This window comes from Carlito syrichta, unplaced genomic scaffold (assembly GCF_000164805.1).
Source record: "Carlito syrichta isolate Samal-C Ts95f unplaced genomic scaffold, Tarsius_syrichta-2.0.1 Scaffold302944, whole genome shotgun sequence".
Taxonomy (NCBI): Eukaryota; Metazoa; Chordata; class Mammalia; order Primates; family Tarsiidae; genus Carlito; species Carlito syrichta.
Window position 1 is genome coordinate 253,261 of NW_007247040.1, and position 24,839 is coordinate 278,099.

At 45.4% G+C, this 24,839-nt stretch overlaps 1 protein-coding gene across 1 annotated transcript in view; it reads left to right on the forward strand.

Annotated features, from left to right (window-relative positions):
- UNC79 (unc-79 homolog, NALCN channel complex subunit) overlaps nt 1–24,839 on the forward strand; it is a gene marked incomplete at its 3' end in the record, with an annotated part of 165,707 nt that overhangs the window by 134,396 nt on the left and 6,472 nt on the right. The window contains exons 31-35 of the mRNA XM_021711940.1: nt 470–1,672; nt 9,510–9,617; nt 13,225–13,341; nt 15,835–15,918; nt 19,612–19,714. Of these exons, the coding sequence (XP_021567615.1) occupies nt 470–1,672; nt 9,510–9,617; nt 13,225–13,341; nt 15,835–15,918; nt 19,612–19,714 (1,615 nt within the window). The remainder of the gene's footprint in view (nt 1–469; nt 1,673–9,509; nt 9,618–13,224; nt 13,342–15,834; nt 15,919–19,611; nt 19,715–24,839) is intronic.

The window sequence follows — 24,839 nt, forward strand, 5'->3', positions numbered from 1 at the left end:
ATTTTTATATATATGTGTGCACAAGCAGTATATATATAGTCCCATTTATATATATACGTGAACCGACAGATGCATCATTAACGTCTTGATCGTCTTCGAGGGCCATTGCTTGAGTTGATTGGTTGCAAAATGTTTGCTTCTCTTCCACACGACTTGAATACAGTTGGCTAGCTCTGCCTCAGCCAAAAATAAGGTCCCCTCTCCTGAGCACGAATGAGTAGAGCTGAGGAATTATCCCGAAGCCTGATTTTGGAAACCAGGTCTTAATCTCCCACTGTGGTTTATTTCAATCCAAAATTTTCCAGATTTTGAAATTAGAGTGAACCGCACAAAAACTTGGCCAAAAAGTTTTTCCCTTCTGTGGAGCTGGGATTGTGATTATGATTTCTGCCCATTATATGCCCAAGTATGAGGGGGAAATGGTGAAATAGCCAAGTAAAATAGTACTAGCTTTTTCTGTTTTAATCAGGTGAAATAGAACTGGCTGAATATAGAGAAACGGGTGCGTTACAAGACAGCCTTCTACACTGTGTGAGAGAAGAAAGCATTCAGAAAAAAAAGCTACGCTCTTTAAAACAAAAATCTCTTGATATAGGGAATGCAGACTCCCTCTTGTTTACATTAGACGAGCATCGCAGGAAGTCATGCATAGATCGGTGCGACGTGGAGAAGCCACCTGCTCAAGCCGCTTACACCGCACAAAGGCAAAATGACCCTGGGCGTTCTAGACAGAATTCTGCCACAAGGCCTGACAGTGTGGAAATCGCTGAGAACCCAGCCGTGGAGGGCTTCCCAGATGCTCGCAGGCCTGTGATCCCGGAGGTTAGGCTGAACTGCATGGAGACGTTCGAGGTGAAGGTGGACTCCCCGCTGAAGCCTGCCCCCAAAGAGGACCTCGATCTGATCGATTTGTCCTCAGACTCGACTTCCGGGCCTGAAAAGCACTCCGTGTTCTCAACATCTGATAGTGACTCGCTGGTCTTCGAGCCTCTCCCACCGCTCAGAATAGTGGAGAGTGATGAGGAAGAGGAAACCACAAACCAAGGCGGTGGTGGTGCCCCTGGCCCAGACGCTGCATCCCCGCCCTCCGTCCCCAGCCACTCTTCCGTCCTCAGCCTGAGCACAGCTCCCCTTGTGCAGGTGAGTGTGGAGGACTGCTCCAGAGACTTCTCCTCCAAGGACTCAGGAAACAACGCAGACTCTGCTCTCATAGCCCTGGAAGACCCTACGGACGCCGAAGAGCTGTCCGGGCCAGAGGAGCTGCCCGAGTTCTGCGGCAGCCCGCTCACGCTGAAACAGAAACGAGACCTCCTCCAGAAGTCGCCTGCTCTCCCCGAGATGTCACTGGACAGTAGCCCCGAGCCTGGCCCCGAGGAGGAGAAGCCCGGTGGGCTGGCGCCAAGTTCAGGGGCAAAAACGGTCCTCCTCAAAGTCCCCGAAGATGGGGAGCGGCCGGCAGAGGGCGAGAAGTCTGACCCCAGTGCTGAATCGGATGCAGAGCAGAATACTGAAAGGAAGCGGGGAGAGGATGGAGCTGAGGAGTCTGAGTTTAAGATCCAGATTGTTCCCAGGCAGCGGAAGCAGAGGAAGATTGCTGTCAGTGCCATCCAGAGAGAGTACCTCGACATTTCCTTCAACGTTCTGGACAGATTGGGAGAACAGAAGGACCCAGGTAAGCGTGATTGTCTTCTTTTCCACAGCCTCTCCCTCAAGTTGCGCTCCTTACTTACTGGGGAATTGGCACTGAACAGGCCTCAAACTCAAAATCTTATGTCAGGGGGTGACTTTATGAGGGTCTCACGGTCACCCTGCACCCCTCCTGCGGGCGACACTGTGTTGGATTCAGATGTGACTCCATGGGTTCCATATATGTTTCAGTATTTATGTTGTTTCTAAACTCCACAGTCCATTCTTGACCACCCTTGGCAAGAAGAGGCGATGGCTGATTCACATCAGGAGATTCCAAATATTATCTTAATTGTCTTTAGCCAACACAAGGCATTAACTTGAACTCTTCACTCCCCCCCCCCCCGCTCTACTTTAGCGAGCTCTGCTATAGCCCAAAGACAGAACAAATGTGAAGGGTTAGGGCTAGGGCCAAAATAAAGCAGAAAGTGTTTGAAATGATCAAGAACTGACTGGGATGATCACGGATCATTTAGGGGCTACAGCTGATTGTAGGTGCTAGCCAATTATCAGAAACCAGTTATCAGAAAGCAAAAGGTGCTGTTGACAGCCTCGACCCTAATTCACGGACACCACTTGGGGATGAAGCTGTCAAAGGAGGCAGGTCAGGCCGGGAGACTTCCGGACTGTGGGAAGGTTCCAAGCGTGTCAACACTGCAGCAGCTGTTACAAAACCACAGCCTGCAAGCAAGCAGCCTAGCGGTCTAGTCCTTTCATCCAGGATGCTTGTGGTCAACAGCTGACCACCAAAGCAGAAACTCGCTTAGAGACCCCCGGAGCGAGCCCCTCAAGAACCAAGATTGACCAGAGATCGCCAGGATCCACATTCACCTTCATTATACACTCATGATAATATCATTAACGTTATGGTTTTACAAAAATATTCTCTTGCTGGGGTGCCATGACCATCCAGGTATGACTCTATAAAGGCCTGAAACTCCCCTACCTGACAGGAGGGAGAAGTAGCAGAGATTCAGCCCTAAGACCACCCATTTCTAGGAAAAACCCACCCGAAACAAATTCCTTAACACCCACCCAGAAGAATAAATGTTATAGCTCAAGAATAACTGGGCTCTCCAGAAACAGACTCTCCTTTCTTGAGAGCACACTCTTCTTTTGCTTAATAAAGCCACTTACTCGTCCTGCTTCTCTGCAGGTGTGTTTGCAGATTAATTCCAAACCAGAGCACAAGAGCCTGGCAGTGACTGTCTCACCGGAACAGTCCCCAACAGCAGCAGCACACAGATCTGCCTCCTAGGTGCTGTTTCTTGTGTTTCCTTGGAGGCATGTTTCCAAGAAAGATAAAGGGAAAGGTGTGGCAAACCATAGTCCGCCCCATCCCAAACCACAGTCTTCTGTAATATTGCTATACTACTGATCCGAGCACTTCCTCAGTGCTTAGTTCCGATCTTAAAAAAATAAAGGTGAATTTTCAGAAAAATTTGAATTGCCCAGGGATGGCGATTTTGGTAGATTCGTAGACTACTAGAACGCTGATAGCTGGCAAGGAGCCTGCAGACCTCTAGCTCGGCCCCTCATCCCACACAAGAGCACCCGAGGCCTGAGGAGACGCTGCCCCTCGCCCCAGCAGCCCGGCCAGGCAGAAGCTGTGCCCGACACCGGTCCTGCTTCCCCACACCCCCACAAAAGCAGCTCCTGAGGGGAGGCACTGAGCTCTTTTATCTGTCCCAGAGGTTTCTAGCTGTTCTCTGGCTCACAGGACAGCTGTGTGCCTCAAAGATGCTCTGAGAAATCTGCTGAACGGGGAAGAGTGTATTGGAAAGGGTCATGCTCTAGTCAGGCAGAAGAAAAAAGATCCTGTTCATTGCTTAAGAAGCTAAGAAGGCTCTGAGGGAAAGTGGGGCACTTCCTTACTGTTTGGAGCCAGGAGGCCTGCTGCCTGCGGATGGACGGCAGCACTGGCCTAGAAACTACAGCGTCTACAGGGCCGTATGTGTAAGACACTGAGGTTTTCCTGGAGCTGTACGTGATGTGTAGGTTGCAGTGGGTGTGGGGTGTGTGTGTGTGTGTGTGTGTGTGTGTGTATGTATGTATAGATGTATACCTTTCTTTATTCACCTTTATGTCAGGTCGCTCCCAGGCTACCAGGGAAGAAATTGGCTTTGTGTGCAGAGAATACATTTGAGAGAAAAGTATCTGACAATCGCAGTGTCTTTTGGATTGTTGTGCGATGTGCTGTCCTGTCGCCATGACTGTGTGTCTGCACAGGGCCCTGCCTCCACAGACTTGCCGATCCCCCTCCCTGGCCTGCGGGCGTGCAAGGCGTGTGTGCCCACAGCCTCCGTCAGCAGGGCGAGGGACGCCAGACGCCGGACCCCTTGTCCTCCAGACTCACGGCCCTGCCGCGGCCAGTCACCACGCGTCCCGGGCGAACCTCACCATGCGCTTTCCGCTCGTGTCCGTTCCTGCGAGGAACCCTCTCTGTCTCCCTCAGAGCCCCACAGGGCCACGATGCCTTCCTTGAGAGGCCTCCCCTCACCCTACCCTGACTCCTGAGACCCTTCCCCAAGTCCTCGAAACTCGTGGTCCCGCGTGAGCAAAGCCCCCTCCAGCTCGCCCGAGGACACTGCTTTCCCGCCGTGTGCTGGGCTCACGCCAGGCGTCAGCGTCTTCCTTGCCCCCTTCCAGGCAGGCCCCTCCTTGTCGGCGAAGCCTCCCAGCCCCAGGCTCACGGCATCAGACCCCTCTGCCCACTGCACTCCCCGCTGCGTCGTGGCTGACCCCTGGCTCATTCTCATTGGTTGACACGCTTGACGACTGGCTTTTCCTCCTCTTGCCCAGATCATTCCCGTCTGAGTTCTTGTTGGTTCAGCATCAGTGTAGGTGACTCTTCCGATACGCTGGCTTCTTAGTTCCTTGCATCCGTCTTCTCCAGGGACTGTTTCCTCACCCTCCACCTCAGCTCGGCAGCTGGCTTCCAGTGCTTCTTGCTGCCGACAGCCGCACCCTTTCTGCGGTCACAGCTTCGGGCCTCCCGCCCCCCGGCTGCCATTTCCCCTCGCTGGGCAGCACCGCAGTGACCCCTGTCTTCCAGGTCCTCCCCTCACTTCGCACCTTCTCTCCTCACTCAGCTGACATCTGCGGCTGCCAGTGTGCTCCCTCCCCGCCTACCCCGCTGTTGGCCTCTGCCTTTGGAGGCTTGCTTGCTTGATGAAACCCAGCCTTCTTAAACCCAGCTCCATCTGGCAGCATCTGCGCCTGTCAAAGGAAAGCTCATAATGTCGGCTGGTCTCCTCTTATATTCACGGCCAGGAGCCTCGACCGCGTCTTGGAGCTGACCTGGCAGCCATGCCATGTGGCTCTGGTTCATTCACATCCTCATGAGCGGCTGCTTCATGGCTGCTTTTCTCCCCAGCTCCCACCAGCTCTTCCCACGGATGCCGTCAGAAGTAGTTAGCACACCTCCCGCCGCCTCCGCAGACCTCTTCCAGCCTCTGCGTGCCGGGCCTTCTGGGCTGCGGCTGCTGCTGACCAGCCGGTGACCCACTGGAAGCCAGCCCTCCACACGTGGGCAAGATGCCCTCTCCCTCACCGCTCAAGATGCGAGCCCCTGGGCTTCCTCCCACCACTTCGTTTTTTAATTTTTTCTCTTGGTTTGAGCACACAAACAGAATCTTTCGTCTCAATGAAAGTTCGTCACTCCAGCTCTCCCAACTGTGATCTCATTCTACTCCTTCGCTTGTAGCAAACCGCGGTGGGAGAGTTGTCTCTACTAGCACCATCTCCGGTCTTCTCCCGTTCTGTTTTTCCCGAAACTCATTCCTAAGTCTGGCGTGGTGGTATGTGCTTCTAGTCTCAGCCACTCTGGAGACTGAGGGGGCAGGGCTGCTTGAGCGCAGGAGCTGGAGACCGTGGCGTGCTATGACTGTCTGTGGAGAGCCTCTGCCTTGCAGCCCAGACAGAGGCAAGATCCTGTCTCTGCAAAATAGTAACAATTCCTTTGAAAGTTTATCCCCACCATTTCACCAAAACTGCGTTTGTCAAGCTTACCAGGGGCCTTTGCTGCTCAATATAGCCATCAGTGGTCAGCTCTGAGGTCTTCTGGTGATATGTCTACAGCATTTGACACAGCTGCCCCCTCCCGCCTCATCTGGCTTCCAGGACACCACAGTCTTGGTTTTCCTGTTACTCAGTGGTCACTTGCCTCAGTCTCTTGTGGGTTCCTGCTTGTCTCCCTAATGAGGGAATGCCCTGAGGGCTCCGCCCTTTGACCCTCGACCCTCTTCTCTGTGGATGCCCAGTCTCTTGGCAATCTGGTCTTTATGGCTTTGCATATTATCTGTGTGCTGGGGCAACTCTCAGTTGCCTAGTGCTGGGTAACAGACATGACAGCAACGTACAACGTACAACAGTAAGCATCTGGACAGCATGAGTGCCTGTGGGTCATCCGGGGGTTGACTCACATCCTGGTAGGGCTTGGCTGGGGGGTGGGCTCCACTTCTCATGCTCGCCAGCCCCCACTAGGGAGCCTGGGAATACTCATCTCCCAGTGATGGCGGAGCTGTCAGAGAGCAAGCACTCTTCCCACCTTTGGTCATGCTACGCTTGCGGACATTCTGTTTGCCAAAGCAAATCATGCTCTGAACCAAAGCCAGAGGGAAAACTCATTCCACCTCTCAAGTGAGAGGAACTTCAGAGTCCCGTGGTGACAGGAGTGGATTCAGCGAGGAGTGCGGAACTGCGGCCACATCTCTCAAACGTTTTGTGGTACGTGTTCATGCCCAAAAAAGTATCTGTTGTTCATCTGAAGCTAAGATGGAATGAGCATCATCTGTTTTACCTCTCAACCTCTATCTACCTTCACAACATCCCCTTCTTCTCACCCCTCTATTCACACCCTGGTCCGAGCTGCGACTTCTCTTGCCAGGATTGACGGCTGGAGCCTCCTAGCCTGTCTCCACCTCCTGCCCTTTCCACCTCCTTGTCCTCTCAACATAACAGCCAGAGTGATCCTTTGAGACACGAGATTACACTGTTCCTCTGCTTAAAACCTTCCCGTGGCCCCCTGTTTCTTCATAGCAAAATCTCAAGTGCCTTAAATGACTGAGCCTGGTGGAGGCCGAGGCAGGACAATCACTGGAGGCCAGGAGCTGGAGACCAGCCTTGGCAACATAGTGAAACCCTCATCTCTTAAAAAAAAAAAAAAAGGAAAAGAAAAAACTAGCTAGATGTGGTGGTGCCCACTTGTAGTCCTAGCTACTCAGAAGTTGAAGTGGGAGGATTGCTTGAACCCAAGAGTTCAAGGTGCAGTGAGCCGTGATCATACCACTGTACTGCAGTCTGGACCACAGAGTGAGACCCTGTCCCAAAAATATAGCCAAAAAGCCCTTGGGTGGTCCTGGTTCCCAAGGGCTCTCCGGTGTCATCTTCACGCGCTCGCCGCAGTTCCACCGGCCACAGCGGCCTCGTGCCATTTTCTGAACACTTCCTATGCGTTCCCACCTTGGGGCCTGCACACTGGCGGGTCCCTCAGCATGGAGCTGTCGATGTCTGCCTGACTCATTCCCTCACTTGTTTTTTTTCTTTGAGTGGGAGTCTCACTCTGTCGCCCAGACTGGAGTGCAGTGGCCGCTCCCGGCCACCGCAGCCTCGACCTGCCGGGCTCCAGCAATCCTTCCGCCTCAGCCTTCCCAGTAGCTGGAATTACAGACGTGCGCTACCACACCTGGGTGATTTTTTGATTGATTGTAGAGATGAGGTCTCACTTGTTTTAATTATGATCAAATCTGTTTCCACTGAGGCCTGCCCTGGACTGTGCCCCACCCTCCCCGCCCTGCAACCCCTACCTGACATCTCTTTCTCGGCTCTATTTCTCTTCTACAAAGAATTGATCAAACATAAAATAGCTTAGTTACTTTGTGCATTGTAATCACTGTCTGTCTCTTCTCCAAAACATGAATGCTCCTGAAGGCAGATGTTTCTGGTTTGTTCCTGGTTGTATCCAAGTGACTAGTAGGCAGCTGGTAAAGGCTTGTTGAGTGAATGAAAACATAGTATAACATTCTCTGCACATCACTATAAAAATCAAATTACAGCTGCTTTAAACCAAGGGGATAGCCCTATTCAGATGTTTGTCCTACACTGTATGCAAATAAAAGCCTTCATAAAATGATGGAGGATTTAGAAAAATTACCTGGATAACAGAATCTTGCTACACTAATTATTGCTTACTATCTTATAGTAATGATGTTTCTTCAGAACTAAAAATACACCAAGGATGTTAATAAGTATACCAAAACTCTAAAAGTCTTAATAATTTTTCAGATAATTTTTGGAAATTAGCTTTAAGCTTTCTCGTTCACGTTGGTGAGATGATTATGCCTTAGCTGCAGCACACATGGAATGGAGGACGAGAGTAAGAGAGATCATGACACATGTTTTTGACGAGTGGATTGGGGAGGATACATAATGGAAAACGATACCTGGTCTTTACTATCTTAATGGCCAAAGTAATCCAAAAGCAGCAGTGACTTTGTGGTTCATTTAGAGCGTTTGGGAACTTTACAGCAGTTATACTTTTTTGTTATCAAGAAGTTATTAATCTAGCAAACCACATCTACTCAGAAAGGCCTCTGAGAATTACAAATGGGTGCTACAGAATCGGCACTGAAAAACTTCTTTCCTGGTCCCTCACCTAGGATCTACTGTACTGTTTATTCATGACAGTTTAGCAAGTTTAATGGTCACCCATAGTAGAATTGCATCTGTATATGTAATCATATGTTGGTATGAGTGTGTGGTAGATTGCGTTGTGGTAAGAAACAAGAGTTGATGCTTCGAAAAGTGTGAAGCAGGAACATCCAGGCTTGAGCTCTCATAGTCGTTCGGGGTGGGCGTCCTGGAGTTCCAGCACAGTGTGGTCAGGGAAGCCCGCAGTGGTGACTCCAAGCCCCCAGGGTGTTCGCGATGCCTGCTGCGTGGTGCTGCTGAAGGTGCAAGCTGGTCTGGAGAGAGTTGTAGGGAGTTTGCTATGAAAAGTCATTACACGTTTCAGAAAGTTTAAAAAAATAGTTTGTAGTTACCTAGAATAATGCAGCTTGTTTCTCGTTATTGATAGATTAATAAGTCAATATTATCTGCAGAAAATATTTCACCTTAGATTCAACATTCCTTAAATAGGAGAACAAATGATAGCAGTCTGTCTCCTGTCCAACTAACAAAGCACAAAATCTGAGTAAATCGTGCATATGTATTCCAAGTTAAGCACAGTTCCTGCTCTTAAATTAGTTTAGCGAAGGCTATAGACAAGTAAAAAGACAACTACATTATAATGTGGCAAGTTTGGAAAAGGTTGAAGACAAGGTTCTCTGTAATTACATAAAAGGGGCACCTGTCCCAGTGTTTTTGTCTATATATTTTGGGGGACAGGTTCTACAAGCCTCCCTGGAGGGGGAATTTTCTATGCAAGTTGAGATACAAAATGAGGAGTAGGAAACTGCCAGGTGAAGGTGGAGATAGGTGGAATGAACTATGAAGCATCTTTAGGTATGAGACGAAAACACACTCTGTTGAAAGCTCAAGTGGCTTGTCCAGGAGTGTGTACCTTGAGCAGCTGAGCTCTGGCTCCATCTTTGTGCCGTCACTAGTCCCTGAGGCCTGGCCATAGAGGTAGGAAGTCCCAGAGAGTCAGTTCTCCATGGAGCTTTGAGACCAGTGTGTGTCATTCTATGAACGTAATTACCGGGGCCAGAAGGTGCATAAAGATTGGAATGGATGTAGTAGGCAAGTGGGAAGAAGACACGGAAAAGGTTCTTGAGCTCGTTTCTAAGCTGTGCCTGAGCTTTGAATACTTCCCCTTGCAGATTCCTCCGCAAAAGGCCTTTCGACTTTGGACATGCCGCGAGAGTCCTCGTCCGCCCCCACGTTGGAAGCAGGCATGCCGGAGACAAGCGGCCACTCCTCTATCTCAAGTAAGGTTTCCTCTGGTGGTCATTTTGCCTGTATGCAGATTTTGGAACATGATCTGCTGCCTGGTTTTCAGTTTTAGCAATCTTGTTTTTTGTTTTGTTTTGTTTTTAATTTTTTAATGTTGCGTTTGCGTCTTTGGTGACACTGTGTGGCATGCTCTCAGAGACCGTGAGGCATTGTATGGCCCCTTTTGTCCACATCTCAAGTTCTGATAAATCACTATAGTTGCTGATTGGCCAAGAAACCTAATTTGTTAAGAAATGATCACTGACTTTTGCAATTCAGTAAAATAAAATCATATTTCACTAGTCTAAACATAAAACATAGCAAGAGCTGGCTTTGGGACCTGTGACAAGCATCAACTGTGGCAGAATTTTACACGGAACGCCTTCGTTTGATTTGAATCACCTTCCTCATTGGCAACATCTGATGTAGGTTATCGTGACATAAATGCGCCATGTGTAATGATCCCGAAGTCAGGACTGAATCTCGCTCCTTTGGGCTAGGGGAGAGAAAGGCATGGCATTTTACAGGCTCTGTAGGAAGCAAGTATTTTGAAATTGTCTTCTGTGGCTGGATCCTAGATTTTTCGTATGAGGAGCTGAGTTCCATTTGGATTCTACATGGGCGTCCACCTGGCCCTGTGGAGCCAGTTAAGAGACTTCACATGGGACATCCATAACGAGAATCAGAGCTACAAACAGGGGCAACTTCCGTAAACCTTCATCATGTGTGCTAATAGGGTTTATGCTCCATGTGGACATTGTCTGAAAACTGTTTAATTTCCTTTGACCGTCTTTCGAAATGAAGATGATCCCGAAAGACCGGAGGAAGAACTTAAATGCTGGACGGGTAGATGGAATATCACCATCTTCGTCATTCATTCATTCATGCATTCACTCAGTCAGCAACTGTTTATTGTCTGCTGGATGCCAGGCACTGTGCTTGGCGCTGAAGGTCAAAGGTGAATAAATAAGACACCCATGTTCTCCAAGACTTTACAGTCTTAATAGTAATTGGAGCCACCACTGATGTGACGCCTGTCATGTGCCAGGCACTGTGCTGTGTGCTCCGCACACATTGTTATCTGATCCAGTCCTTGCATCAGCACTATATGGCGGATGCCACTGAGCTCATTTTATAGACCAGGAAACAGGTTCAGAGAAGCGAAGTGACTTGTCTAAAGTCATGCAGCTTCTAAGTGATTGAGACAGGAATTGATACCAGGCCTGTTAGACTTCAGAGTCCACGTTCCTTTTTCTGTAACATTCTGCCTTAGAGTAATTCAAATTCAGTTGTAATAAAGATTACGGAAATTCTAAGAAACCATTTCCAAGTGGCAGTTATTTACCCTTTTGGTAGCATACAGGAGTGACTAGTTCTAAATCGAATGTTTCTTCTTTTATCACAAAACAGCTGTTGGATAACAGGACAAAAATGCCCATTTTTAAGCCCACCTGCTAAGATCATGAAAGTACGTCTTCTCCTCCTAATTTGCATGGGTCACCCAAAAAAAGACAGTGAATTAGAGATAAATTGAGCTAACCAGGATGATTACATCAGTGGGCTGTAGTACTAGTTAAATGTACCATAAAATAACTTTATCGCCGGGCATGGCGCATGCCTGTAGTCTCAGCTATTCGGGAGGCTGAAGCTGGAGGATTGCTGGAGCCCAGGAGTTTGCGGCTGCAGTAAGCCATGATTGTGCCACTGCACTCCAACCTAAGCAATAGAGCAGGACCCTGTTTCTAAACAAACAAATAAATAAATAGGCAAACAAATAAATTTATCAAGCGTTTTATGATCCCAAAGTCATGACTGAATCCAGCCTTTTTGGGTTTCGCTTAGCACACCATTAGATCGCCACACTTCTGCTTCTCATCACCCAAAGCATGCATTCCGCAGCTCTGGGTGGTGTGCTTGGAGGCATGACGTCAGGGGCCTTACACACACAGTGAGCATTAAGGGTGCTACTCAAGGAATTCTACTGTCTGTAGAAACAACTGAGAATCGAATTATTTAATCGCTAGAGGTTTAAAATCCTTTTTTGAGTCTGCTAGATGCTGCTATTTTAAAATCTGTTAAATCTTTAAAAATATTTGGTTTTGAATTTTACTTAAAGCTGCGCTTCTCAAGTAAATTTTGCCAATCAACAAAGATCGAAGATGTTTAATATTAGGATGGCTAGTCATTTTCATAAATTCACTTAATATGAACTCCAAGACTCAAGAAGTCCCATCGCATTCTTCCCTTTTGATCAGTTTATTCGCTATTTTGTAGCTAAACCTACCACGACCACCATGAACCAAGCAGCATGTTAGTCACATAAAAAATAATTATAATAAGGATAGTGGTATAACTGATTTCACATCACACCAAGTTGCCACCTTGGTTTCATGATTGCGGAGCCTGTGCATAACCCTGAGCCATCCTCAGTTCTGCACCTCCTGTTGGGCGTCCATCCCCGCTCGTGTCTGCCGTCTCCTTCCAGGGGGGCCCGCCCTCCTCGTTTCTAGGCCTCCAGCCATCCTCGTGTCTTCCGCCTCGTCGAGGGCATCCAGCCATCCTCGTCCCACCACCTCCTGCCAGGCCCTCCGTCCCTCCTCGTGTCTGCCACCTCCCTCCGGGGCATGTCATTCCTAGCCTCAGTCTCTGAGATTGTCGTGGAAGATAGGGAATAACCACAGATTGTCAGATGCCCAGGTGTTCGGGGTCATGTAGAAAAACTTCATCAGTGCTGCCCCACCGCTTACACTGGACTGGTGGGTGGGAATTGCTGGGTTGCTCACCGTGGAGTGGGAGTGGGGGAGGCTGTTTCTAACTCAGTTGTCTACTTGGTAGTGTTTTTGGCCTTTTTCTGGTCTGAAAGTGCTAATAAATGACTTTTCACTGGTGGGATATTTTTCCATACCTAATTGCAGGATAAAAATGTTACCACTGTTTTCTAAAGTAAAGGCACATACCATAATCTACTGTGTAGTGTTATTTGATTCACATTTTTCAAACAGTAGACACAGGCTCATACAGAGACTGAATACGGCACTGACTTTGGGACTGGTATGTTAAGATTAGGGACCACCTCAGATCTGGTTGGCTCCCAGTAACATAATTTCACTTGCTTCAGTTTCTTTCTCTAAAAATTGGGGTTGATTTGTGTCCTTCTACTCTGAAACATTCCAGTACACACATGTGCACACATACATGGAGACCTCATGGGGATGTGGCAACGACTGAAACTCTGTACGCATAAGCTCTATGAAAGGAAGTTAAGCTACACTTTCAAGGTAATGTTATCTGTCTTTAGTCCTTTTTGGAACACGGCAGAGTGTATAAGCTAAAAAGTAAATGAAAGTTTCATATTTCATTCCATTGTAACTGGGATAAATATTTACAGGCTACAGGTCAGTGCTAAGCGGCACCGTGCTGTCTTCATGCATGAAGAAGGGTACCTGGAACAAGAGTGCCTTCGTTTTTGATGTGGACAGGAGCGTACAATTTACCAGACATTGGAAACAGTTGAGGAAGGTTCATTCTGCATGGATGGTGAAGCCTTTGTGTGCTGAGAAATGTGTTCCCCCTGGTAATCATGTCCTAATTTCCCCCATCCAGCTCAGCACAGGCAGATGAAAAGGGGCTCCCTGGGTGTTCTGACAATGAGCCAGCTAACGAAGCGGCAGCTGGAGCATCAGTCTAGCGCCCCCCACGACATCAGCGACTGGGACACTGGTGGGTCGAGCTCTGTCTTCTCATTTTACCTCTCAGACTAACTGATGCCATGTTCTCTGTGTCCACTCTGCTCCCTTGTTAAGGCATTCTTTGGTTCAAGTAATTAAAGCAAAACAAGAAAAACAGCTAAGGTAATTACTAAATCTGTTTAAACTTTCCAAATGTTCTAGAGTGGCACATTCTTCCTTCAGGGCTGGCCCAGCTCTTTCTCTCTGTAAGACCTAGATTCCAGATCTCGGGTTATCAATTTGGGGAGGAGGGAGAGAAATTCCTAATGCAAATTTGTAAAATCAACCACACTAGATTTTCAGCATTCTCTGTTGAATAAACTGTAAAGTAACCCCCAAATAAGGGAATGTGACTCCTACGAGTAATAATATTAACAAATGTCAGCTTAGTGACGTCATGGTTGTCCACTAGGTTTGGGAATGTGAGTCCTGTGTTTTGGCAGAGCCCCCCAGCCGCAGCAGCACACACCCATGCTCATAAGATAGAATTCATCCGACTTCACTTTTAAAGTAAGGGTCGGCTGCATGGCACATCTGCCTTCTACACGGCCACCCTCCATTTCCTCAACTTTGAGACCATGTCTGGCACGTGTACTACCTTCTGGAGCGAGTAGCACAGCCACAGTCCTCTCTTCAGTGCCTGCCTCCTTTGAATTTCTCCTTTACTTAAAGTGTCATTTGAGCTACAAGATTGTATTGTGAAAGCACCTTGAAACGCGCACACACTGGGAATATGTAAGGGTTTATTACTGTGATATGCTGGGTGCCCCACCCCTCCGGTCAGGCTCTCAGTATCTTGGTTAATTCTTTCAGGCTCCAGTTATTTGAGATTATCTTCATTTTCTTCCTGACAACTACGAATGACAGTGTCCACAAAACCCAAATCTTGAGATATTGTTATCTTTTCTCAAAGCCATAGTATTTGTACACGTCATCTTATTTGCCCTCATTATTCTTTAGGGAAAAAAAGAGAGAACTGGTCTAGATGACTAAAACCCACACACCATGTTCAGTCTCACTTTTAACAGACCATTTCAGCTCTCTTGGATTTTGTAAGAGTGCTTAACATTTTAAACGTTCAGTGATATGTGCTAGTAAGCAGTGAATAGCCACAAACCAGCAGACAAGGGAGAGGAGAAGGGACCCTGGGCACTGACCTCCGGGGTCACTGGGTGTGAGTGAAGTCTTTTTGTTCACACCAAAGAGGACTGTGCTTCTCTCTCTCCTGAGATGAAGCTGTCTAAGGAACTGATAACCACAGTGTCTGTTTGGTCAGGTCTCTGAGCATGAAATGCCCGGCACATGCTAGGCTGATCTCGGGGCTCTGAAGCTTATTTTATCATGCTACTGTTTTCTGCAGGAAATAGTTCATCCTAAGCTAATCATTTTAGATTCTGACTACCTAGTCAGAGATACAACCTGGCTTGATTGACTCAGTAGTGATTAAAAGGCAAATTGATTTCAATTTCTATTCGAAATTTTTATCTAAAAAAACTACATGATGCCAAAGAGCTCTTTTAACTGGATTTTTCACCTTTCACTTCAACCTTGTTCGTGTCTCTCTGGCTTCTCATTTAATATTTTTGTTTATGTGCGGGCTGAATTTCTTTCACCTGGGTTTTCCTGGGTTTATTTTTCGTCCTCCAAGTTGCTGTTCTAGTCACCAAATCCTACTAGAATTTCATCTCAACATTCTCCTTTTCATTACTGCCGCAAAAAATACACCCCGAATCTGAGCCCAGCGGAGCATCTGTGACTCTGTAGTGTAGTGTTGAGTGCTATGTCAGCTTTAAGCCACACATGTTGATTCAGTGACTCACTAGTCTTCACAAGAACAAATCTGACCATGTGGACACACTGAGAAAGGCAGCCTAAGACAGGGTTCAGGATTGCTCCACCCAGCATGGACCAACTCGCTCCGAGCACCTGCCTCCTCTCCATCCACGCACATGGTGATGGCTTGCTTCTTTGCCTCGTCTTTCACGGGCACATGCGTTTTGGAAGCACCACTCTCCCGTTTCTGCCCTGCCTCCCCTTAGTCCTGTTCCCCATCCCTCAGTCAACACCTGCCATCTCCTTCTGCCAGTTCCACGTTTTCGGGCTATTGTCCCAAATAATCAGTTACGTATTCCCTGATTTGCATAAAACATTTTGCTCATAACTGTGACCATGCCTTTCGTTTTCTATCAGGAGGTATAAGACTTGAGCCTTTTGGGGTGTTGTGGGGATCAGGGTGGTCTGGGCTTTTTGGGGGTGGTTTTAGATACTCTCCTGCCTTTAGTTGCATTTAATAGAACTGAACGGAATGGCAGATTTGCAGTGAAGCCTCAAAACCCCTACCTTAAAATCTAGGATGTGCTTGTAAGTGTTAATAATAATCAATAACCCAAAAATGGCCCCCAGAGATGACTGCTCAAATATTTGTATTCTGAATTGTGTGGCAAGTGGACTGCGTTGAAGACTGAAATGCTCTGTTTATCAACAGAACAGATACAGCCCGGGAAGCGCCAGTGTAATGTGCCAACGTGCCTAAACCCTGACCTGGAGGGACAGCCATTGAGGACGAGAGGTCAGTTGAGTCACAGAGTCTCGGGCCATAAAAGCTGAAAGAGCATGGGTCTGTCCAGCTTCTGCTCACCCAGCAGGTGCCACAGTCCCAGCAGTTCGACAGAACGGGGCCAGCCTTTACTCAAACACCTTCAGGGACTGAGGATGCATGACATCTCATCTTTGTGGCTGACCGTTCTTCCTTATAGTGACCTTGGGGCCACACAGGACAAATCTAGTCCCTCTCACATGATGTTTTGGCTTCCTCCCCTGCGTTTTCTAGACCGGATACTCGTGGGCCCTTCAGCGTTCCTCATGCATATCAGTTTTTTATGTCATCCTGTGTCTGCTTTTCTGAGCATGGTCAGCTGACCTGTATTCATTCTAGAATGTTGAGGTCATAGGTGAACAGCTTATCTCCACATATCTTAAATACATGTCGAAAATGTCTACTTGACTCTGCTTGTGGGAATAAGCTTAGCATAAATCTGCTCTAAGATCAGATTTACTTTAAAAATGTATCCCATGAATTTTAGCTACCAGAGTGGTTAATTGTTACTTTTGTTCCTTTTTTAAATTCAGAGACAGGTTAACTTTTCATGGCAGAAAGACAAAAACCAAAAAAGAATTACAGCTACATCTCATAACTGTCCCTTAAATCAAGCAGACCTATTTTTCTTTTCTTTTTTGAATTGGAGTTTCACTCCGTTGCCCAGGCTGGAGTGCAGTGGCATGCTCAGGGCCACCCCAGCGTTGACCTGCTAGGTTCAGGCGATCCTTACGCCTCAGTCTTCCAAGTAGCTGGTACTATAGGCACGCACTACCACGCCTGGCTAATTTTTGGATTTATTGTAGAGTTGCCCAGGCTGTTCTCGAATCCGTGGGCTTAGGCAATCCTCTCACCTCGGCCTCCCAAAGTGCTGGGATTACAGGGTTGAGCCACTCCATCCAGCCCAGACCTATTTTTTTCTAGACCATATCAGTTTTCTAATTTTCCTGCAGAATGAGGAGATGTTTTTCTCCAGCTTTTGATAACATTTCTCTAGCAGCAAGTAACAGTTTCAGCCCCTGTATCAGATAAGGCGAGACTCTTCTCATCTATGGGGCTAGGAAAAAACCTCGATGAGAAGTCAGGGTGATTGAACAAGTCTTGGGTGCTTGTTTATGATCTAGTGACTGCAGTGACAAAAATGGAATGAAGTGATGAGAGCAAAGATGGAAAGCCAGTCTCTTTCCCTGTCAACTGACGGGTCAGTTCTTGGTGCAGCTGGGGGACTGAAACGTACATGCGTGCTTTGAGACACACACACCCCTTTGTAGTTTCACCGATCTCCAAGACTCCCAAGGGGCTTTTGTCCAAATCACTGCTGTGAAGCTGAGCTTTGGGGCTGGGCCTGTGCTCATTCACGTTTCTGAGAGTCCTGTTTCTGCTTCTGGCTCCGTGTAGAGCGCACTCTGGGTATTCAGGAGTAGAACCAGCAGTGGTGGCATCAGAAGTGTTGGCAGCAACATGAGGGTAATGGGGACTGCCTTTGCCACTGTGGGTTTATCGTGACTCGGCCATAGCAAAAGGCGGCGGAGGTCCACAGCTTCCTTTTTGCGTTTCCCACCTTCTTGCACTTGACTCTTTGTTCCCACTTTAGTAGCAATGTTCAGGAATTCACTGATTCAGCTAATGTTTTCCTAGGGGTTAGTGACCGATCACTTAATCTATCTGCTTTTGTAGATGACTGCCATAAATATTGTGTTGTTTATTCCATGTTGTCATACGGATAGACAGCTTCGCGATGCCGCGATCAAAAATACCTCTTCCTTGGCATTGATTTAGGTAATAATGGGTTTGAAACCACCAGTTATTATTATTAAACTCCCTTTTCATAAATTTAATTGTGATTACTATATAATGGCAATGATCCTCTGAAAGCCTTGACTCAGAGGTATTTTTTAAAAATCAGTTTCTTGTGTTTCTAGTAAGCCTGTGCTTTTTTCACCATATTATCTGATGGGTTGGACTTTCCATTTTTAGCATAAGCATTTCGGTGTCTGGTTGACATCGACTGTCAATGTTCAAGAAACGTATAGTATTGGATTCAAGCCTCTTGTATTTTGGCTTCTTGAAGCAACTCCATGCTGTTTACCATATGATGTAATCATCAATTGTAACTTCATTTATCTTGGCCTGGTTCTGGCCTTCTTTGTTAATCAGTTTACACATATGCTTGCAACACTGTTGCTTCTACTCAAAACAACATCTTTATGAAACAATTTGAGATCTTTGCCAGTGATATACTTGATGTACTTCAGCAAGAGTGTGATCTCAGATATAGCTTGTAAATATGGTGGTAAAATGTGGATTCTCATTTGGGAGCTTCGGAAGTGACATAAAGATGTTTCCATATTCTTCGCCATGTGCATTTGCGGGTCTTCATCTTATGAATATGCTTTGTAACCCTCCATCTGGCAGGGGACTGTAGTATGGACACGTCTTGACTTTTCAAAGGCTTGGCACCATTTCCCCCCATTGTGAAAAGCATTGCCCACTTGGCTAGGTTTCTAAGTGTGTGTGTGCGTGTGTGTGCGTGCGTGTGTGTGTGTTTCTTTTAGAACCCAATTTTTCCTACTTAAGGAAAGATCACACAGGCTTTGTTTTTACAGCACCACATTACTAGTCCCTCGATGAGGAATAGATTATCTAATGGCTGTTGGATTTTTCTGCCTTCTTTTTCATTTGAAAAACTCCGAGTTTCAGTTACTACTTTTTAGAATATGGCATTATTCTAGCTTGTCACTGTGGGATTCTTCTTGGGAGTGCCTCCGTTCCATAGTTCCACAGACTCTGTCTGGCACTAGGGGCTGTCTTAGTGGAAGATGACTTCCTTGCTCTCCAGACAGATTTACTCATCCTTGGAGAGTGTTGCTAAGGTTCCTGCCTCAGAGTTCTTTGAAGGCATCAAAACCCCAAGTGTTAAACTCTGTGGTACCGACTGGCTGACAGGGAGTAAGTCACCAGATGGTTCCTTCAAAACACTTGATATTCTGTTCATAAATACTTGGATTTAAAAAATGAAGTCTTTTTGGCTTTGGAACTAATGATAGTTATTTCCAAAGTAAAAAACTACACCGGTATTTCTTAGCTCAAATTATCCCCTCTTGCTTGAGTGTATGGAGTTCTGGGACCACATTCCCTTCCTGCATTCACCACACCTTGATGTTGATCTGTATGTCATTTTAGAAATGCAGCATCAGGCAACCCCTTTGGGTCCCCTCCCACTGTGGGAGCTTTTCTGTCCTCAATAAATCCTGCTTTCAAAAACAGACAACAACAACAAAAACCCACAGCATCATGTGGGCAGCTTCCATGTACGCCAACAAATAAGGGTTGTAGCTCATCAGGGATGCCCTTGAGTCGATTTCCCTCTTTTTCTTTTCATCTTTGCCCTCGGCCCCGTTGACACCCCTGAACTCGTACTGACGTGTGCAAAGTCAAGAAGCAGAGGGAGACATAGACGGCTAGCTCTTAACTTCGCACCAGCAGAACAAATCACAAGCTTTCTGGACTTCATGTCACTACTGAGGGCTCCCCACAGTGCAGCGGGAATCTCCCAGCCGCATTCCTGGGAATGTGATCTTGGGAGGGTTTATAGGATAATGGGGCCTTTCCCGGCCTCCAGAAGCCGCCCGTCATTCATGCGTTGTCCCTTTGCTGCTTACCCAGGTGCCACCAAATCCAGCCTGCTGTCAGCACCCAGCATAGTCAGCATGTTTGTGCCTGCACCCGAAGAATTCACTGACGAGCAGCCGACCGTGATGACGGACACGTAAGCTCACCAGCTGTCTTCCTCGCCGTGTTTGCAGAGTTGAAGTTTGGTCTCCACAGTTGTGAGAATGTCTCAGAGGAAGCATGCTTTGCTTCTAAGTCATAATTTGTTCTTCAGATGGCCGCAGCCCAACATGTTGGTATCATTTGTAATTTTAGAAATGCTGTATTATATGGGCAGCTTCCATTTATATATAGATTTTTTAAAAATTTGGATAAATGCAAATAACACCACTGACTACCCCCAGCAACAATTTCACACCAGTAAACTGGAAGCTTCACCCTCAACTAGAAGCTTCAAGCTGTTTGAGGGAGAGTCAGGATGATTCCCAATTCTTATTCCATCCAGCCAGCAGAATCTCTTCTCTGAATCGCATACTGGTCACGTACCCTCTCAGCTCGTCAGCCTTCAAGACCCTGGATTCCTTCTAGGAGACAGTCCGAACGCCTTAGCTTCTTAGATCAGGCCTCTTATTTCATTTTTCTTGTCCAGTGGCTTCGGGGTATGAATGGCTTTCAGTTACACAGCTGCATCACAGAGTGGTGAGGAAGGCTGGGCCTCAAGCGCGCCCACCACTCCCACCTGTGCAAATTGGACCCCACAGGCAGTTTTTTGCACCTCTGCCCCTTTTCCCCTCCCGCATCCGAGTCTCCAGTGTCCATGACACCATCTCCACGTCTTTGCAGATCCTAGTTTAGCTCCACTTGTAAGTGAGAACGTGCGGCGTCAGGTTTTCTGCTCCGGCGTCAGTTCACATAGGATGATCTTCTCCTGTTCCCTCAAGGTGCTGCAGAATAACATTATTTCATTCTTTTTGACTGCTGAATAATATTCCATAACACACTATTCATATAATATTCCATATACGCACACTACGTTTTCTTTATCCACTGGTCAGTTGATGGACAGTTAGGTTGAATGCACATCTTTGCAACTGTGAATTATGCTGCGAGGAACTTGTGAGTGCAGGTGTCTTTCTATATAACGACCTCTGTTCCTTTGGGCCTAGTAGTGGGGTTGCTGCATCAAATGGTAGGTCTGCTTTCCATTCTTTGGGGAATCTCCATCCCAGTTTCCATGGAGGGGATACTAAGTCACACTACCACAAGCAATGTATGAGAATTCCCTTTTACCACATCCGTACCAGCGTCTGTTGTTCTTTAATTTTTTAGTAAAGGGCCTTTCTGACTGGTGTAAGATGGTATCTCACTGTGGTTTTAATTTGCATTCCCTGGTGATGTGTGATGTTGAGCATTTTTTCATATGTTTGTTGGCCATTTGCATGTCTTCTTTTGAGAGATAGCTATCTGTTCAGGTCGTTTGCCCACTTTATAATGGGGTTATTTGCTTTTTTCTTGCTGATTTGTGTGAGTTCTTTGTAGATTCTGGATATTAGTCCTTTGTCAGATGTGCAGTTTGTGAATATCTTCTCCCATTCTGTAGATTTCTTATTTCTTTTGCTGTGCAGAAATGTTTTTGTTTAACCAAGTTCTGCTTACTAATTTTTGTTGTTATATTTGCTTTTGGGGCTTTAGCCATAAATTCTTTGCATAGACCTATGTCCAGAAGAGTTTCTCCTGGGTTTTCTTCTAGGATATTTATGGTTTCAAATCTGACATTTAAATCTTTAATCTATCTTGAGTTCATTTTTGCATATGGTGCGAGATAGGGATCAAGTTTCATTTTTCTGCATGTAGCTATCCAATTTTCCCAGCACCGTTTGTGGACTAGGATGTCCCTTCCCCGGTATATGTTTTTGGATACTTTGTCAAAGATTAGTTGGTGGCAGGCATTTGGGTTTATTTTCGGAGTCTCTGTTTTGTTCCATTTGTCCATGTGGTTGCTCTTGTACCAGCACCATGCTGTTTTGGTTACTATAGCCTTGTAGCATAATTTGGAGTCAGGAAATGCGATGCCTCCAGCTTTGCTCTTTTTGCTTAGGATTGCTTTGGCTATTCTGATTCTTTTTTGGTTCCATACGAATTTTAGGACTTGTTTTTCTAATTCTATGAAAAACAACATGGGTAGTTTGATAGCGATTACATTGAATCTGTAGATTATTTTAGGTAATATGATCATTGTAACAATGTTGATTCTTCCAATCCATGAGCATGGGATGTTTCTTCATTTGTTTGTGTCCTCTCCAATTTCTTTCTTCAGAGTTTTGTAGCTCTCCTTATAGATCTTTCACCTCCTTGGTTAAACATATTCCAGGTATCTTAGCTTTATGGCTCCTTTTGTAAATGGAATTGAGTTCTTGATTTGATTCTCTGTTTGATCTCTATTGGTGCATAGCAGTGCTACTGATTTGTGTGTGTTGATTTTGCATCCTGAAACTTTACCAATTTCATTTAGGATTCTCTAGATATAAGATCATATCATTGGCATACAGAGATAGTTTGACTTTTTCTTTTCCAATTTGAATACTCTTTATTTCTTTCTCTTGCCTGATTACTCTGGCTAAGACTTGCAGTACTATGTTGAATAGGAGTGGTGAAAGTGGGCATCTTTGTCTTGTTCCAGTTCTGAGAGGGAGTGCATTCAACTTGTCTCGTGACTGTGGGTTTGGGGTATATGACTTTTATTATTTTGAGAAATGTTTCCTGTATGTCTGTTTTTCTGAGGGTTTTTATCATGAAGGGATGCTGGATTTTATCAAATGTTCTTTCGGCATCCATTGAAAGTATTGTGATTTTTGTTTTTAATTCTGTTTCTGTAGCAGATCACATTTACTGACTCACATATGTTGAACCACCCTTGCAACTCTGGGATAAAATAAACTTCATCGTGGTGGATTTTTCTAATGTTGAATTCACTTTGCTAATATTTTGTTGAGGATTTTTGTGTCCATGTTCATAAGGGCTATTGATCTGAGGTTTTCTTTTTTTGTTGTGTCTTTTTTTGGCATTGGTATCAGGCTGATATTGACTTTGTAGTATGAGTTAGGGAGAATTCCCTCCTGTTCCATCTTATGGACTAGCTTCAGTAACTTTGGTACCAGTTCTTTGAAAGTCTGATAGAATTTGATCTTGAGCCCACTAGGTTCTGTGCTTTTTTTTTTTTTTTTTTTTTTGCTGGGAGACTTTTAATTCCTATTTCAACCTTGGTGTTTGTTACTGGTCTTTTCAGAGTTTCTATTTCTTCCTAATTCAAGATCAGGGGGTTGTATGTTTTCAAGAATCTATCCATTTCCTCTAGACTATCCAGTTTGTTTGCATAAAGATGTTCATAAATAATCTCAGGTGATCTTTTGAATTTCCATTATATCAGTTGCGATGTCACTATTTTCATTTCTGATTGAACTAATTTGGATCTTCTCCCTTCATTTCTTAATCTAGCTAGTGGTCTATCAATTTTGATTATCTTTTCAAATAACCAACTTTTTATTTCATTGAGTCTTTGTATGTTTTTTAATTTTAACTTCATTTAGTCTGCTTTGAGCTTTGTTATTTATTTTCTTCTGCTAGTTTGGGTTTAGTTTATTCATGTTTTTGTAGTTCTTTGAGGTGTGACGTTAGGTTGTTAATATGCAATCTTTTAGTCTTATTAATACTGGTCTTAAGTGCTATAAATTTTCCTCTGAGCACAGTTTTGGTTGTTTCCTGGAGGTTAGGATAATTTGTTTCATTGTTGAAATTCATTTTGAGGAATTTTTTAATTTCTGTTTTGGTTTAATTGTTGACTAAAGGATTATTCAGGAGCAGATTGTTTAACTTCCATGCTTTTGTTTGGTTTCATGAGTTCTTCTTGGGGTTAATTTCTAGTTTTATTCCACTGTGGTCTGAGAAATTGTTTGATATGATTTCAGTTTTTGGAATTTAGTGAGGCTTGATTTGTGGCCTATCATGTGGTCTATCTTAGAGAATATTCCATGTACTAATGAGAAAACTGTATATTCTGTAGGTTTGGGGTGGAAGGTGCTGTAGACGTCTATTAGTTCTATTTGTTCTAGGGTCCAGTTTAACTCCAGTGCTTCTTTGTTGACCTTCCTTGATAATCAGTCTATTGCTGTCAGTGGAGTGTTGAAATCTACCACTATTATTGTATTGCTGTCTCTTTTTTTAGGTCTAGTAGAATTTGTTTGATAAAACTGGGGGCTGTGGTGTGAGGTGCATATATATTTAAAATTGTCAAATCTTGTCAGATTGATCTCTTTATATAATAACCATCTCTGCCTTATTTTACTGTTGTTAATTTAAAGTCTTTTTTTAATATAAAAATAGCTACTCTTGCTCATTTTTGTTCTCCAGGTGCATGGAATATTTTCTCTCACTCCTTTACCTTGAGTCTATAGGAGTCTGTGTGTTAAATGGGTCTCTGGAAGGCAGCAGATCAGATATTTAGGTTGTGTGTTTTTTTTTCAGACTGGAAAATATAGTTCATTTAGAAAGTAAACTAGAGAGAGAGAAAGAGGGATTTTCCTCCCCAAGGTAGGGAAAGGGGCCACAGCCAGGAAACATGGCAATGGCCATAGAGCAAAGAGCACATGGACCACACCAACTCTGGTAAGGCAATGACCTAGGTCGTGTTTTTTAATCCATTCTGCCAGTATATATTTTTAGTGGATCACGGAGACCATTCAGAGTTAATAATGATATGTAAGGTACTATGCCATTCATCATACTGGTTGTTATCTGGTTGTTTCACTTATTTATTTGTTTTTCCTTGATTGTGTTGATGTTCCATAAAGCCTGTGAGCTTTCTGATTTCCAGCAGCTTCCTACTAGTGTTTTTGACCTTTTGCTTCAGTATTTAGAACTACTTTGGGCATTTCTTGTAGAGCTGGTCTAGTGGTGACAAATTCCCTCAGCATTTGCCTATCTGAGAAAGACTTCATTTCTCCTTCATTTCTGAAAATTAGTTTTGTGGTATGCAGAATTCTTGGCTGCCAGCTATTCTGTTTGAGGAGATTGAAGGTGGAGCCCTAATCCCTTCTGACTTGTAAGATTTCTTCTGAGAGTTCTGCTGTTACTCTGCTAAGTTTACCTTTGTACGTTATGTGATGCTTTTGTGTCTCTGCTCCTAAAATTATTCCCTTCCCATTAACTTTGCATAACCTGATGATTCTATGCCTTGTTATGACCTTTTTGCAATGAATCTTCTGGGGGCTCCTTGAGCTTCTTGT